Source organism: Vanacampus margaritifer, chromosome 3, assembly GCF_051991255.1.
Source record: "Vanacampus margaritifer isolate UIUO_Vmar chromosome 3, RoL_Vmar_1.0, whole genome shotgun sequence".
Classification (NCBI taxonomy): Eukaryota; Metazoa; Chordata; class Actinopteri; order Syngnathiformes; family Syngnathidae; genus Vanacampus; species Vanacampus margaritifer.
In genome coordinates this window covers 29310698-29329151 of record NC_135434.1, presented here as the reverse complement: position 1 = coordinate 29329151, position 18454 = coordinate 29310698, and the positions used below count along the sequence as shown (strand labels likewise).

Below are 18454 nucleotides of genomic sequence, written 5' to 3'. Positions count from 1 at the left end.
TGGGTTGTTCAACAGGATCTTAGATAGTGAGAAGATGCCTGAGGAATGGAGGAGAAGTGCCCTGGAGTCCATATTTAAGAACATGGGAGACGTGCATGAGTTGTGGCAACTACAGAGGAGCAAAGCTAATGAGCCACACAATAAAGCTATGGGAAAGATTAGCTGAAGCTACACTGAGGGCAGAGCGGAACATTTCTGAGCAGCAGTATGGTTTCATGCCAAAAAAGAATACCACAGATGCAGTATTTGCTTTGAGGATGTTGATAGGGAAGTACAGAGGTCAGAAGGAGCTGGATTGTGTCTTTGTAAAGCTGTCGAAAGCTTATGATAAGGCGCCCAGAGAGGAACTGTGGTTTTGTATGAGGAAGTCTGGAGTGGCAGAGAAGTATGTTCAAGTGGTGCAGGACATGTATGAGGACTGTAAAACAGTGTTGAAGTGTGCTGTAAGTGTGACAGAGAATTTCAAAGTGGAAATGGGACTACATCAGGGATCAGCTCTGAGCCCCTTCTTGTTTGCTATAGTAATGGACAGGATGACAGACGAGGTTAGACAGGAATCTCCATGTACTATAATGTTTGCTGATGACATAGTGATGTGTAGTGAGAGCGGGGAACAGGCGGAGGAGAAGCTAGAAGCGTGGCGGTTTGCCCTGGAAAGGAGGGGAATGAAAGTGGTGAAAGTTTCAAGCAGATCTAGTTAGCCTAATGACTATTTTTGGCCCCTAGATGGCAGCAATGACTCTCTTTTGACAAGATTGGGTAGGCGTCAGTAGAAGACGTGAGGCGGAGCTAGAGGGGACAATGGCTGGGGTAGGGAAGAGAACATGGCGACCGGTTGCAAGCAGCTCACGCTCGAGCAGTTTTTTTCAAAGACGAAAAGCATCGACCAACGCTAAAGAGCACATTGATGACGACGATGATCATCATCGATGATGATGATGGTGACTCCGAGGTTGGAAGCATTGACGTGGCAGTAGAAGACGTGAGGCGGAGCTAGATGGCTGAAGAAGCGAACTCACACTTGGGAATTTTTTTCAAAGACGAAAGGCATCGACCAACGCTAAAGAGCACATTGATGACGACGATGATCATCATCAATGATGGTGACTCCGAGGTTGACGCCGAAGTTGGAAGCGCTGACGAGGCGGCTATGACAACGTCATAAAGGTTCACGGGCTAGCGATGCTAACACCGGAAAACGCGGAGCACAACCAAGCACGCTCAGGCGGACGTTCAATCGGACGACGAAGAGTGCCCCGAGTCCAATGCATATTCATCGGAGTAGTGGGTACAGTCTGCTACTTACTATTCCCCGGAAAAAAAGGCCGTCAAGAAAGTGTAACGTCTGCACGCGAAACGGACAATCGAAGTGAAACGTATCTGCTGTGCAAGTCCTGCTCCCTCTCCTTGCACTCAGGGCAGTGTTACAAAAGGAAAAACTGTATTTGAAACATCCACATAATTGTAAATAGTACCACAGTTGCACACATTTGTAAATAGTTTGCGAAATTGTTTTGTCAAATTGTTACACTGTTGAATGGAAATAAATGTATTTTGCAATCTCAAAACACTTTTTCATTGTTGGTGGTGGTGTATTAAAGAAGTAAAGCACTATTTAGGTGTTTGTGGCATCATTCATGGACAAAAAGAAGTTTACAATTCACTAGAGTGCATGAAATAACATCGTTTCACAAAAAGCTCTTTTTCTCCGCTTTTTGTTTCAAAAAAGAGCATTTCGGTGAAACTAACCATTTTCTATTGTTGATTACTGAAGAACGGAATAAGGTAGAAACAAACTTTTTTTTCTGATGAAAGATGAGAGTTCAATCTTTCATTTGGTAGTATGTGTGTTTCCATAGTCCAAACACAACATTTTCTGTGGACCTTGAAAGATCAGTCAAAATGCTTAAATCGGCTGGCACTGGCGACATCCCGTTTCTGAAAACGTCTGGCAGTGAAAGAGTTAAATGTTGCTTCTGTTGTGATGTTTTTGAGTTGATGTTTTTTTGAGTTGATAACGAAAATAATGTTTGTGTGGAATGCTAACATGATGTGTGCCCTTTTATGTTATGTTTGTTTATTTATTTATCTATTTTTATGTGTTTATTGTTTTCTGTTTAAATGTTGGTTCTGTTGTCATCATGTTTTTGGGTTGAGGACTATGACGATGATGTTTAAAACGATGATGACAACGATAATGACTGTGTAAATGTTAGATAGCATTCCGCACATTGAGTAAATCCTACCCATTGTTTGGGAACACAGTTATCAAGCATGTCAAGCACCTAGGCGACAGCGGACACCTGACCGGGCAGATAGAGTCAGAGGAGCGAATTACCGAATTAAAAATAATAATAAAGCAGCAAATTATTGATTGGTGAAGAGGAAAACATAAGATATTGGAACTTGACATACGTTTTACAAATTAAATAGACGTTCACAATGTATAAGTCAAGCACTCAAGTAAGTGTAATTTGTTTACACCGCCACGGTTTCCTGGAACGCCTGCCCCCGCTGCTGAAAGAAAATCCTAAACACTGAACATTATTGGTCCAAATTACTGGTCTAAATTGTCCAAGAAAGATCTTAATAATTACATCAATTGTTCTGATGCCCTCCTGGGAAACATTAGGGTCCCGAGAGATGCTCTAGCATGTCGGGATATGATTTGTAGTAATGTACAGCACAGTCAGGAATTAAATTCCCTGTATGAAACCATTGTGGCATCTTTTGTTACTGCAAGCAGGCCTTTTTATAAACATGGGGCCAAAGTTTCAAATGTGAAGCCAGGTTGGAAGGATTATGTTGAAGAGCTGCACACAGAGGCACAATATGCTTTTAAAAAATAGACAGAGGCAGTTAAAAGCAGACAGGGTCCATTGTTTGAGAACAAAAAATTTACTAATGTTAGGTGTAAATCTGCACTCCTGTATATTAAAATAAACTAAAGTACTATTAGGGAAGACTCTCTGGCAAAGAAGCTGCAAAGAAATAATGTTAATGACTTCTGTAAAGAAATAAGGACTATTAACAACTTTAAAATATCCACCTCATCTAATATTGATGGGGTGAGTGGTCCTGATGAAATTTTACACAGTTAACTCTTTCACTGCCACTGACGTTTAAAGACGTCAAGTAAAAACCTACGGATCACTGCCAATGACGTCAAAAGACGTCATCCAATGATTTATTTATTTTTTTGAAACGGGTAGAGGAAACCCTTCCGCATGTCTGGTGAAAGTTTCCAGTCTGTCTGTTGTGCCTAATGACTATTTTTGGCCCCTAGAGGGCAGCGATGACTCTCTTTTGACAAGATCGGGTGGGCGTCAGTAGAGAGCGTCGAGCAGGAGATGAGAATGGAAGACAAAGGAAAAATGGCGGCCGGTTGCGAGGAGCTCACGCCCGAGACGTTTTTTTTCAAAGACTAAAAGCATCGCTGAAAGAGCACATTGTTGACGACGATGATCATCATCGATGATGAAGATGAGGCTGGTGACTCCGTGGTTGGGAAGCATTGACGCGGCAGTAGAAGACGTTAGATGGAGCTAGATGGAGGAGGGAACGGGCAATGGCGAGCGTTTGTAAGCAGCTCTACGCTTACAAGACGAAAGGCATCGACCAACGCTAAAATAGTACATTGATGACGACGATAATCATCATCGATGATGATGAAGGTGAATCCGAGCTTGACGGCGAAATTGGAACCGCTGACGCGGCGGCTATGACGGTGTCGTAACGCGGAGCGCAACCGAGCACGCACAGGCGGACGTTCGATCGGACGACGGAGAGTGCCCCGAGTCCAATGCATATTCATCGGAGGAAGTGTGTACAGTCTGCTACTTGCTTTTTATTCCCCGGAAAAAAAGGCCGTCAAGAAAGTGTAACGTTTGCACGCAAAACGGACCAATGCGAAAGTGAAAGTAAACTGTTGTGCGAGTCCTGGCGTCTCCTTGCACGCAGGAGAGCGTTACAAAAGGAAAAACTGTATTTGAAACATCCACATAATTGTAAGTAGTACCACAGCACACATTTGTAAATAGTTTGCGAAATTGTTTTGTCAAATTGTTACACTGTTGAATGGAAATAAACGTATTTTGCAATCAAAAAACACTTTTTCATTGTTGGTGAAAGCGTTTTACAGAAGTAAAGCACTATTTAGGTGTTTGTGGCATCATTCATGGACAAAAAGAAGTGTACAATTCACTAGAGTGCATGAAATAACATCGTTTCACAAAAAGCTCTTTTTCTCCGTTTTTTGTTTCAAAAGAGAGAATTTTGGTGAAAGTAACCATTTTCTATTGTTGATTACTGAAGAACGGAATAAGGTAGAAACAAACTTTTTTTCCTGATGAAAGCTGAGAGTCCAATCTTTTATTTGGTAGTATGTGTGTTTCCATAGTCCAAACACAACATTTTCTGTGGACCTTGAAAAATCACTCAAAATGCTTAAATCGGCTGGCAGTGGGGACAACCCGTTTCTGAAAACGTCTGTCAGTGAAAGAGTTAATGAAGTAATCCAGAATTTAGGAGACAGTAAGGCCTGTGGCCTGGATAATATTACAGCTGAACATATAAAATTTGCCATCAAGAAAGTGTGCCCTTTGGTGGCTTTTTGGTTCATGGGGAGTTGCCTGAATCAATGCTTTCGATTATGCTAGTACCAATAATTAAAGACAAGGCGGGGAAGCTGAACAGTTCGGCAAACTACAGGCCAGTAGCCCTAGCCAGTGTTGTATCTAAAGTGCTAGAGACAACACTACTGTGTAGAATTGAGAGGTATATGTCCTGTACGCTGATCATCAAGTTGGTTTTAAAAGGAAACATAGCTAGAGTGACCAACCACTCCCTTAGAGGATAGGTCACATGCAGAGAATGAATTTTGCCCCACGTGAGTGTGACAATCAGTGGTCCGTTAACTTTAACTGTCCTACGTAGTGCGTGAAAGCACAGCTTTTGAATTAGCGGGACATATCAATTGACCTTCAAAGGCTGTGCGTGCACGCGCTACGCGGGACACAGTTGGTCACCCTAAACATAGAACTGATTTATGTACATTTGAACTAAATGAAATTTTAGATAAACACAATAGGCAGAACTCAACGATGTTCATATGTTTTATTGATGCTTCTAAAGCATTTGTTAACCATGACAAATTATTTAAAAAATTGTCTAAATATGGGGTCACTGTTTTTTTTTTTCCGGATCTTAGTTTACTGGTACTCGCATCAGACTAAGAGAGTGAGATGGGGCAATGCAACATCAGTTCCCTTCCGCGTAATGGTGTCCGTCAGGGTGGAATATTGTCTCCTTTTCTTTTTAATGTGTATATGAACGACATGTCTTTGATTTTAAATGCTTTAATTTGATATAAAATACATTGCTGAAAAAAGCAAGGTCATGATAGTCACAAGTAGAGAAGACAGAAATTCAGCCTTTCCAGACTCATTTGGGTGGCAACAAACTGTGTGTGTGTGTGTGTGTGTGTGTGTGTGTGTGTGTGCGTTGTGTGTGTGTGTGTGTGTGTGTGTGTGCGCGCGCACAGTGAAATAACATATCTGGGCCACATTATTTCAAGTAACCTATTGGACAACAAGGACATTTATAGGCAGCGTCGGAAACTGTAAGCCCAAGCGAATATTCCGTTGTAAATTTAGAATGTGCTGAGTATCTGTTAAAATCTCAATTTTTAGAGCCTATTGTACATCTTTGTATACTGCCCATTTGTGGTGCCGTTACAGGCAAGAAAGCATGAGAAAACTCACAGTGGCTTACAATGATACCATGAAGCTGCGTTGAGAGCTTCAAGAAGCTCAAGTGCCAGTCATTTGTTTGTGAGTGTCAGTGTACCTACTTGCTCTGCTACTCTGCGTAATTTGATGTTTAGTTTTATGTGAAGGGCATCCAGGTCAGAAAATGACATTATCAATGTTTTAGTTAATCCTGTGCGCAGTTCTGGTCGGTTTTATTCTAGACAGAGGAAACATTGGCGAGTATGCCTGCATCTTTTACATTGATTGCTGTGGAAGGCTAGGTATAATTGATGTATTGTGGTTGTTTTTTAATTATTGGTATTGTTGTTGTTATTTTTATCATTATTATTCCTTTCCTTTTTTCTCTTTTATTCTGTTATTGTTCTATTGTTTTGTGACCCCCGTGGGTCTGGAATAAAGATGTTCAATTATTAAAGGTAATTTAAGTAAATGTTTTTTTTCCCAAAAGTGTTTGTCTAAATGGCAGCCCTCGCATTAATCAGTACCAAAGAAGTAGCTCTCAGCTTCAAAAAGGTTGGTGACCTCTGCATTAGCTTGCACAAGTGGTCATGTTGTTGTCAGTGTATATCTTATTTTGTTATATGGTCTCACCTTGTTGGAGAGGCCAACCAAATCTGCTTGTTTGGTGTTTGCTTGTTGATGACATAGGTTCCATGGTCACCACCAACCTTTACTGTCAGCACACCACTCTGTAGAAGAAAAGCACATCTAACTGCTACACTGACAACACCACTCTGTATAAGAAAAGTCTGTTCTTACTGGAACGTAAACATGGCTGTTTCTACGTTTTTCATCAGGGTGTCCAAAGACACCCCAATGAAAGACGTCTTTTAAGAGGGAACCAGCGATAACTTCTCCAAATTGGCTCTGAGGCCAAGCAAAGACACGTGACAAAGCAGAACAAGGCATGAAAATGGGTTAGGGGTTTAAAAGGTCTGGGACCAAAATTTTGCCCGTGAATATTCGTTGACAGCACCGGTCACTCGTCAACCAGGGTGACTACCCCCTCTATTTATCCAAAAACCATAATCAAAATCTTTCTCCATAGAACATGAGAATTGCAAACTGAGCACACAACATAACAGAACTGTGCATTCGAACAAGACAAAAGAAAAAGAAAAAAAACATTAAAAAAGGTCTAATCAGACAATATATTCTTCAAATTATCTAATACCCACAAGGCTTGCTTTGTTTTAACCGTCCTCAATGTCCTTCCAAAACTTACGATTTCCTAAAAAAACAACAAAAAAACACAAAGGTTGACATTTAAATCACGGTTGATTTTAAGGCCATTGTACGGACTATGTAAGTTCGTCTGTACGTCGGGCTTTGTTCATTTAGAGGCAATGCGTTTCCGATAGAGTTGTGTTGTTGATGTTGTATACATTGCTTATATTCAAATTTTTTACATGTTTTGTATACTGTTTTTTATATACCGTTTGTTCAAATTAAATGAATAGTTCATAGTCATTTATTTGTTTAAAAAAAAAATTGCTTAAAAAAGTGTTTCCTGTGTTGCTCAAAGTCACGCGTTTCCGGTGGAGCTCCACTCGCCCAGCGTCTGCAGCTAGACCCTTATGTTATTGTACGTCGTGGGCTGTTACATAGGCTTCCAAATTTTCATGCCTGTAGGTGATTGGTACAACCGGGAATGCTTCATTAAGAAGGATTTTTTCAGTGCATACCACGCCAACAGCATGTGATGAAATAAAAAGCTTTAAATAACTTTTCATCTTTAACATCTTAAGATGAAACACGCCAAGTTTGAAGACGATCGGATAAAACCCCTATAACTTCTTCTTTTCCTTTTGGCTTTTCCCTTCAGGGGTCACCACAGCGAATCAGTTGCCGCCATCTAACACTGTCCTCTGAATCCTCTGCTCTCACACCTTCATGTCCTCTTTAACTACATCCATAAACCTCCTCTTTGGTCTTCCTCTAGACTTCCTGCCTGGCATTTGGAAACTCAACTCTATCCTTCTGCCAATATACTCACTATCTCTCCTTTGGACATGTCCAAACCATCTCAGTCTGGCCTCTCTGACTTTATCTCCAAAGCCTCTAACATGCTGTCCCTCTGACGTATTCATTCCTGATTCTATCCATCTTGGTCACTCCCAAAGTGAACCTCAGCATCTTCATCTCTGTCACCTCCAGCTCTGCCTCCTGTATTTTCCTCAGTGGCACTGTCTACAGACCAAAAAACATCGCTGTCTCACCACAGTTTTATAAACCTTTACTTTCATTTCAGCTGAAACTCTTCTATTACACATCACACCTGACACTTTTCTCCACCTGTTCAAGCCTGCCTGCACACGCTTCTTCACTTATTTTTCACACTCTCCATTGGTCTGGACTGTTGACCCTAAATACCTTAACTCCTATTTATTGGTATCTTCTCCCTGTAACCTCACTCTTCCACTTTGGTCCTTCTCATTTACACACAGATACTCCGTCTTGCTACGGCTTAACCTTTATTCCCCTCCTTTCCAGGGCAAACCTTCACACCTCTAGCTTCTCCTCCACCTGTTCCCTGCTCTCACTACAGATCACAATGTCATCAGCAAACATCATAGTCCATGGAGATTCCTGTGTAACCTCATCTGTCATCCTGCCCATTACCATAGCGAAAAAGAAGGTGCTCAGAGCTGATCCCTGATGAAGTCCCACTTTCACTTCGAACTCCTCCGTCACACCTACAGCACACCTCACCACTGTCTTACAGTCCTCATACATGTCCTGCACCACTTGAACATACGACTCTGCCACTCCAGACTTCCTCATACAAAATCATAGTTCCTCTCTGGGCACCCTGTTATAAGCTTTCTCCAAATCTAAAAAGACACCATGCAGCTCCTTCTGACCTCTGTACTTCTCTATCAACATCCTCAAAGCAATTACTGCATCTGTGGTACTCTTTTTTTTTTTTGGCATGAAACCATACTGCTGCTCACAAACGTTCACCTCTGCCCTCGGTCGAGCTTCCACTACTTTTTCCCCATAGCTTCATTGTGCGGCTCATCAGCTTTGTTCCTCTGTAGTTGCCACAACTCTGCACGTCTCCCTTCTTCTTCTTCGTTCTTAAAAATGGGCCCCAGCACACTTCTCCTCCATTCCTCAGGCATCTTCTCACTATCTAAGATTCTGTTGAACAACCCAGAAATTCTAATGCTACCTCTCCTAGACACTTCAGTAACCTTCACAGATATATCACCAGGGAAAAAAAAATAACTATAAAACGGGCCAAAAAATTGCAACACATTCCAAAGTAAATCAAAAATGGCGAACTTCCGGTTATGTTTAGCATATGACTCTAAAATAGTTTTTTGTACCTTGAGGGCTGTAGGTGAAGCGTACAACCGGGAATAATTCATTAACTCTTTCACTGCCAGACGTTTTCAGAAAAGGGATGTCGCCAGTGCCAGCCGATTTAAGCATTTTGACTGATCTTTCAAGGTCCACAGAAAATGTTGTGTTTGGACTATGGAAACACACATACTACCAAATGAAAGATTGAACTCTCATCTTTCATTTGGTAGTTTGTTTCTACCTTATTCCATTCTTCAGTAATCAACAATAGAAAATGGTTAGTTTCACCGAAATGCTCTGTTTTGAAACAAAAAGCGGAGAAAAAGAGCTTTTTGTGAAACGATGTTATTTCATGCACTCTAGTGAATTGTACACTTCTTTTTGTCCATGAATGATGCCACAAACACCTAAATAGTGCTTTACTTCTGTAAAACGCTATCACCAACAATGAAAAAGTGTTTTTTGGTTGCAAAATACGTTTATTTCCATTCAACAGTGTAACAATTTGACAAAACAATTTCGCAAACTATTTACAAATGTGTGCAACTGTGGTACTATTTACAATCATGTGGATGTTTCAAATACAATTTTTCTTTTTGTAACGCTCCCATGCGTGCAAGGAGACGCAGCAGGATTTGCACAACAGATTAGTTTCACTTGCGATGGCTTCTTTCGCGTACAGACGTTACACTTTCTTGACGGCCTTTTTTTCTGGGGAATAGCAAGTAGCAGACTGTACCCACTCCTCCGATGAATATGCATTGGACTCGGGGCACTCTTCGTCGTCCGATTGAACGTTCGCCTGAGCGTGCTCGGTTGTGCTCCGCGTTTTCCGGTGTTAGCATCGCTAGCCGGTGAACCTTTATGACGTCGTCATAACTTCAGCGTCAACCTCGGAGATGATGATCATCATCGTCATCAATGTGCTCTTTAGCATTTGTCGATGCCTTTCGTCTTTGAAAAAAATTCCCAAGTGTGAGCTGCTTGCGGTCGCCATTGTTCGCTTCTTCAGCCATCTAGCTCCGCCTCACGTCTTCTACTGCCGCGTCAATGCTTCCAACCTCGGAGTCACCATCATCATCATCGATGATGATCATCGTCATCATCAATGTGCTCTTTAGCGTTGGTCGATGCTTTTCGTCTTTGAAAAAAACTGCTCGACCGTGAGCTGCTTAACCGGTCGCCATGTTTTCTTCCCTTCCCCAGCCATTGTCCCCTCTAGCTCCGCCTCACGTCTTCTACTGACGCCTACCCAATCTTGTCAAAAGAGAGTCATTGCTGCCATCTAGGGGCCAAAAATAGTAATTAGGCTAACTAGATCTGCTTGAAACTTTCACCACAGCTGGCCAAGGCTTTCCTCCACCAGTTTCAAAAAAAAAATTTAAAAAAAAATTGGATGACGTCTTTTAACGTCATTGGCGGCCCTCCGTAGGTTTTTACTTGACGTCTTTTAACGTCCATGGCAGTGAAAGAGTTAAGTAAGATTTTTGGAACGTAAAATTTGATGTCCAGTCTCTGGGGGACTTCCTGTTATGTTTAGCATATGGCACCAAAACACTTTTTTGTAGGTCACAGGCTGTTACATATGTTATCAAATTTTCATAGCTCTCGGTTAAACATACAACCAGGAATGCTTCGTTAAGTAGGAATTTTGAAACTGCACCGGATCACACGGTTCGGATCGGATCGTTTTTTGGATCAGCATAAAAAAAAAAAAAGAAGATAAATAGTACTTTGTCTTCATTTATTTTGTAAAGCGCTTTTCCCATTAAAAAACAAATCAATTCAACATGTCTAATACAACTTTTTGGTAGGCAGAACATTCTTATTTTTACATTGTTCATGAGTAAAATAGCAAGGTATTAATGGCTTAAAGTTGTGTTTCTATAATCTCAACAGTTAAGTTTGACATTTTGAGTTGAATGTTTTTCTTTTTTAATGGGCAAAAGTGTTTTATAAAATAAATCAAGACTAAGCTCTATTCATGTGGTATTTTTTTTAACTATTTGTCCACCAAAAACGTTAAATAACGTTTAGTAAAATCCAAATGAGTGCCGCCAAAAACGTTAAAAGACGTTAACTATGTTTTTGTTTTTTGTTTTAAATGGGTGGAGGAAAGCCTTGGCTAGCTGTGCTCAAAGTATCAAGCAGATCGAGTTAGTATAATGACTATTTATGGGCACTAGATGGCAGCGATGACTCTCTTTGGACAAGATAGGGTAGGAGTCAGTAGTAGAAGACGTGAGGCGGAGCTAGAGTGTTAAGGGGCGAATGCCTGAGGAAGCGAAAATGGCGACCGGTTGCAAGCAGCTCACGCTTCAGCATTTTTTTCAAAGACGAAAAGCATCGACCAGTGCTAAAGAGCACATTGATGATGATGATGATGGTGACTCCGAGGTTGACGCCGAAGTTGGAAGCGTTGACGCGGCGGCTTCGATCACGTCGTAAAGCCTCACTGGCTAGCGATGCTAACGCCGGAAAACGTGGTGCACAACCGAGCACTTCTGCACAGGCGGACGTTCAATCGGACGATAAAGAGTATCCTGAGTCCAATGCATAGTCATCGAAGGAGTGGGTACAGTCTGATCACGGAGAAGACACTGGTTCTGGACTACGATGCCATCATGAATGGAGTGGATAAGATGGATCAGAACATCTTTTACCACCCCGTATAGGAACTGAAGGACATGAGGAAGCCAGACATAACACCAGGTCACCGTATCATGATCCTGAGAGTAGACTTGATGACAACATTTAATTTTTTTATTTATCTATTCTGTTGTTTTCTCTTACTGTAAACTGCAGCTGGACGGAGTCCAGGAAAAAGTTCCCCACGGGGAAAATAAAGTATATCGTATCGTATCGTATCGTATCGTAACATGGCCAAACACACACTGCAGTACATATCTGCTACTCCCCGGAAAAAAAGGCCGGCAAGAAAGTGTAGGGTCTGCACGCGAAGGGGCAATCGCAGTGAAACTAATCTGTGGTGCAAATCCTGCTGTGTCCCCTTGCACGCAGGGGAGTGTTAAACAATATACCACACAAAAAAAAACTGTGTAGTTGAAACATCCACACAATTGTAAATAGTACCACACATGCACAGTTGCACACATTTGTAAATAGTTTGCCAAATAGTTTTGTCAAATTGTTACACTGTTGAATGTAAATAAACTTATTTTGCTATCAAAAAACACATTTTCATTGTTTGGTAGTAGTGTTTTACTGAAGTAAATCACTGTTTAGGAGTTTGTGGCATCATTCATGGAAAAAAAAGGTGTCAAATTCACTAGAGTGCATGAAATAATATCGTTTCACAAAAAGCTTGATTTCTCCGTATTTTGGTCCAAAACAGAGCATTTGGGTGAAACTAACCTATTTTCTATTGTTGATTACTGAAAAACTGAATAAGGTAGAAACAAACTTTTTTTCCGATGAAAGATGAGATTTCAATCTTTCATTTGGTAGTATCTGTGTTTCCATAGTCCAAACACAAAATTTTCTGTGGACCTTGAAAGATCAGTCAAAATGCTCTAAATCAGCTGGCACCCACATGTTCTCTTTTCTGAAAATGGTTGGCAGTCAAAGAGTTAATGAAAAGACCTCAATGTGCAATTTAAGGCACATTCCCTTCCTTTAAACATGGACAGTGGATTACCAAGTAGCCTTGGTATATTGAAAAAGAATAAGAAAAAATTAAAGTAAGCCAGGTACCAGCTGTCAAACTTACTCCAGCCAACAGCCAGACACTCAATGGTCATGCTAACAGGTATCCGCTAGTCACTTATGTTGGAGACTTCTGCTGGATTATATAAAGACGGCGTAATTAATTAGCGGTTCCTAAACTGGTGTTCTTCGTTAAGACTAATGATAACTTGCATGAGCTCATTTTGTTGGAACAGTTTAAAAATTCTGTGTCTGAGCATATTGCGATGTATGTCAGCGAACATGGAGCTTCAACGGTGGCTGAGGCAGCTGCGCTTGCAGATGATTACCATTTGGCTCATTCTGGTAGCAAGACCTTTGATTCTGGATCTTGTGAGACTGTTTTTAACAAGTCTACTGGGGTTTAAGAGTGGTAGGTTTTCTCGTGATTTGGATAAAATCTGTAATTATTGTCATAAGCGCGGGCATTAGAAAAATGATTGTTTTCGCTTAAGTCTCGTTTGCGGCAGTCTGCTGCTAATGCTAATACTACGCCGGCATTGTGTGTTGCATCTGGAGCAGTTTCCGTTGAATCTGAGGCTTCTTGGTGTTGGAGTCCTTTCTTCCGTTCATTACTGAGGGCCATGTCTCTCTGGTGGAGGGTAATGAGGACGTGCCTGTGAAGATTTTGCGTCACACTGGGGCAGTTGCTTCATTCATTTTGCCATCTGCACTACCGTTTTCTGACAAAACTGCACTTGATTCTTTTATTCCCATTTTAGGAATGGGTGTCACGATTTTGAATGTGCCGAAACACAGCATGTATTTTCACTATGATTTGTTCCAGGGGGAAGTGGCCGTTGGTGTGCATCCAGCCTTGCCGGTGGATGGCGTGGCCATGATCCTGGGCAATGACATTGATGGTAGTAGAGTTTGGGCTGAGGTTCCTCCTCCAGTTAGGGTGACCAGCACTCTTGTGATGTGCGGTGACCATGTTGGGGAGAGGCAGCTACCGGATGGAGTTGGTGTTTGTGTTGTGACTCGGTCCAAGTCTATAGTGGAATGTGACGTTGTTCCTGATTGTGACCTTGTGGTACCTGATGCTCCATGGTCTGTTTCTCGTGCCGAGCTGGTGGAGAAGCAGAAGTCAGATGACAACTTGAAGGGTCTCATGGAGTTGGTTTGCCCTCAATCCCAGGTGAGAGACAGTTCTCAATGTTACTTTGTGCATGATGGGGTACTGATGCGAAAATGGACACCTCAGTTTGAGAGCTTTGTGGGGGAGTCAGTGTATCAAGTAGTTGTGCCTGTACAATTTAATCCTACTGTGTTGCAGATTTCTTATGATCAGTGTGGCCATTTGGGGGTCAGGGAGACGTATGATCGTGTCATGAGGTATTTCATTTGGCCTCATTTGAAAAGGGATGTGTCTGCGTATTGCAAGTCCTGTCACACGTCAGTTAACCAGTAAGCCAAATCAGACCCTTAAGCCAGTGCCACTCAGTCTGTGTTCCAGCAATTGGGCAGCCATTTGAGCATTTGCTCATAGATTGTGTTGGTCCGTTGCCTCCAGCTAGGTCTGGTGCTAAGTACTTGTTGACGGTAATGTGTCAGACTACAAGGTATCCATCTGCATTTCCGTTCCGCAGTATTACAGCCAAGTCGGTAGTGCATGCATTGTCGCAGTTCATTTCTGTTTTCGGGGTTCCTTGGATTATATAGTCAGACCAAGGGTCTAATTTTTGCTAGAGACTTTTTGCCCAGGTTTTGAAGCAATTCAGAGTTAAAAACTATTTTTCGTCTGCCTATCACGCCCAGAGTCAGAGTGCTCTAGAGAGGTTCCACCAGACGCTAAAGTTGATGTTGCGTTCATTCTGTGTCCAGATGCAAGGTAACTGGGAAGAGGCTCTACCCTGGATTTTTGCTGGCCGCTCGTGAGGTGGTTCAGGAGAGTACGGGATTCAGTCCTACTGATTTCGTGTTTGGTCATAAGGTGCGAGGTCCCCTGGCGCTGTTACAAGATGATTGCAAAGAGGTCGACCCTCCGACAAATTTGATTGACTTTGTCAACGGTTTCAGGTACAAGTTGTATGTTACTCAGGAGATGGCTAGGAGAAGGCTTAGTTGTGTGCAAGCTAAAATTAAAGGGTATTACGATGCACGGGCTGTGCATAGAGAGTTCTTGCCTGGTGATGAGGTTTTAGCCTTGCTGCCTGTTGCATCTCCATTTCAGATCTTAACTATATGATCTCGACCCCGGAACATCGTTCGAAAACACAACTTTGCCATGTCAACTTGTTCAAGCCATATGTTTCCTATGACAGTTTGGTTTAGGTGGTGTTGGGTCCGTCGGCTATGCGTCCTCAGTGTACGGTGTCAAGGTTGGGGGCTGGGGATCCGCCCGAACCGGATGAGGCTATTGTGTCTGGCCATTTAAAGAATACTGCATTTTTGGAGCAGTTGGAGAACTCTATGAGTTATTTGGTTCCATTGCAGCGTGACCAATTGATTCAGTTGATTAGGGAGTTTCCGAATCTTTTTGGGGACACACCTTCACGTACTACGTTAATTGAGATTTGGGTGTGTTACATTATTTGATTTGTTAAAAGGGCATTGGCAGGTGCCACTTACTGAGCGGGATCACTAAGCTTCCCCAGACAGAGGTGCTGTCACTACCGACTTCCTGAGGTCCCCTGAGATTTCTCTTCCTCTCAGCATGACTGATCAGTATGGCTCAGGGCATAGGCAAACTAGGTGGTTGCCTAGGGCGCCATCTAGTGGAGGGGGCACCAAATTGCAGGGCAAAAAAAAGAAAAAAAGTATTTTTCCCCCCTCAGGTTTTCTAAAATAAAATATGTCAATGACCCTGCTATTATTTTTGTTTTTGTATTGCAGAATTGCGTTTTATTGTGCTATTATAATATAGTTGATACTTTTATTTTGAAGGATACAGGAAAAGGTCTCCTAAACCAGTAGGAACTGACGTAAGTAACCAACGTACTTAGTAGCGCCGTCTTCCAAGTGCAGAGAAGACGTGTGCGCGTCACAGGAAATGAGAGAAAACTGAAGTTTACTACTAATTCAGTGGATGATTCTTTAGCACCTGGTTGACAAGGGAACGATGTTCGAATTTGAGTGTTTCATTGTTTAACTAATGTTGCTATATTTCATGTTCATTGTGTAATTTACTGCATAGTAAAACTTTACCGTTTTTGTCTACTGGAGTGTGCTAACGCTCCTTGGTAATATTTAGCAATTCTATTGCTTAAGATTCTGTTTTATTGACTAAGAATCTGTATTTTTGTATGGTTTATTTTTGTTTTAAGGTATTTATGAAGACAGCAGGCAAGGTTAAAATGTTTATTTACAATATAAATTGTACTCGAGATTGTCAAGGCTATAAAAGGTAATAATTTAAGGCAATTCATTTATAGTATATGGTAGGGTGACCAAATGTGTGCTCTTTTGGGAGCACAGAACATTTTCTTACGTCCTGTTGGGGGGTCCGGGGGTTTATAAATTCATGAAAATGTCCGGTTGGCATTGCGTGACTAATAGGAGGTGAAGTACACTGTGTAACTGCGACTAGTATCACAATTTCATACTGTATGAATGTAATTGTATACTCATACATAAGAATTTACTCTTTACTATAAATAATACAATAACAGACCCAGAGGGCCGATACATTATTATTCAGGTGAATATATTTAATAAAATATATACATTTGGTAATTTATATGCCCCTAATAATGATGATCCGGCCTTTTTCCATGAATTTTCCCCTCAGCAAGGTTAAAATGTTTATTTACAATATAAATTGTACTCAAGAGATTGTCAAGGCTATAAAAGGTAATAATTTAAGGCAATTCATTTATAGTATACGGTAGGGTGACCAAATGTATGCTCTTTTGGGAGCACAGAACATTTTCTTACGTCCTGTTGGGGCGTCCGGGGGGGTTATAAATTCATGAAAATGTCCGGTTGGCATTGCGTGACTAATAGGAGGTGAAGTACACTGTGTAACTGCGACTGGCATCACAATTTCATACTGTATGAATGTAATTGTATACTCATACATAAGAATTTACTCTTTACTCTAAATAATACAATAACAGGCCCAGAGGGCCGATACATTATTATTCAGGTGACTATATTTAATAAAATATATACATTTGGTAATTTATATGCCCCTAATAATGATGATCCGGCCTTTTTCCATGAATTTTCCCCTCAGCTGTTTGATTTAGCAGCAAACTCTACTATTATTATTGGAGGAGACTTTAACACAGTCTTAAATCCATTAATATACCGTTCTAATAATATAATATGTAGGCGATTACAATCTACTAAAGTAATAGGGGAATATATGGATGATTTTGGCCTCGTCGAATGCTGGAGACTTAAAAACCCAAATAAGAAGGAATTTACCTTATTTTCCGCTGTACACCGGTCTTTTTCAAGAATTGATTATTTTCTTACAAATAACTCTATTGCTGATAAAACTGTTACAAAATGACATCCTATTATTATTAGCGACCATGCACCAGACTCCCTTTCCCTACAAGTTGATTATACCTTTAAACCACCACCGACATGGCGTTTTAACATCTCACTGCTAAACGACGCAGAGTTTGACAAAATTATAAGAAAAGAGTGGGCAGACTTTTTGGAAATAAATGACTCTCCAGACCTATCGCCATCTCTTCTCTGGGAAGCTGGGAAAGCAGTAATTAGAGGTAAAATTATATCATATTCATCTTATAAAAAGAAAAAGGATAAAAAATTTGAAAAATACTTGGAAGATAAAATTAAACAACTGACGGATGAGTACGCAATAAACCCAAATAACCAAATATGGACTGACTTACAAAATACAAAAATACAGTTAGACGATATGCTAACTAAAAAGACAGAGTTTATAATACAACAACTTTGAATATAATAACAAATCAGGTAAATTTCTTGCAAACCAACTTCAACGCAATCGGGAAAAATCTCTTATAACGGCTATTAACTCTTTCACTGCCAGACGTTTTCAGAAACGGGTTGTCCCCACTGCCAGCCGATTTAAGCATTTTGAGTGATCTTTCAAGGTCCACAGAAAATGTTGTGTTTGGACTATGGAAACACACATAATACCAAATGAAAGATTTGACTCTCAGCTTTCATCAGAAAAAAAAGTTTGTTTCTACCTTATTCCGTTCTTCAGTAATCAACAATAGAAAATGGTTACTTTCACCAAAATTCTCTCTTTTGAAACAAAAAACGGAGAAAAAGAGCTTTTTGTGAAACGATGTTATTTCATGCACTCTAGTGAATTGTACACTTCTTTTTGTCCATGAATGATGCCACAAACACCTAAATAGTGCTTTACTTCTGTAAAACGCTTTCACCAACAATGAAAAAGTGTTTTTTGATTGCAAAATACGTTTATTTCCATTCAACAGTGTAACAATTTGACAAAACAATTTCGCAAACTATTTACAAATGTGTGCTGTGGTACTACTTACAATTATGTGGATGTTTCAAATACAGTTTTTCCTTTTGTAACGCTCTCCTGCGTGCAAGGAGACGCCAGGACTCGCACAACAGTTTACTTTCACTTTCGCATTGGTCCGTTTTGCGTGCAAACGTTACACTTTCTTGACGGCCTTTTTTTCCGGGGAATAAAAAGCAAGTAGCAGACTGTACACACTTCCTCCGATGAATATGCATTGGACTCGGGG

The 18454-nt window shown here is 40.9% G+C and overlaps 1 protein-coding gene across 2 annotated transcripts in view; it reads right to left on the bottom strand.

Moving 5' to 3' along the window:
• Positions 1 to 18454, bottom strand: part of fxn (frataxin) — a 42425-nt gene that overhangs the window by 7060 nt on the left and 16911 nt on the right. For both annotated transcript variants that reach the window (XM_077562292.1, XM_077562291.1), the window contains one exon: positions 6363 to 6460. In XM_077562292.1, coding sequence (XP_077418418.1) covers positions 6363 to 6460 — 98 coding nt within the window. The remainder of the gene's footprint in view (positions 1 to 6362; positions 6461 to 18454) is intronic.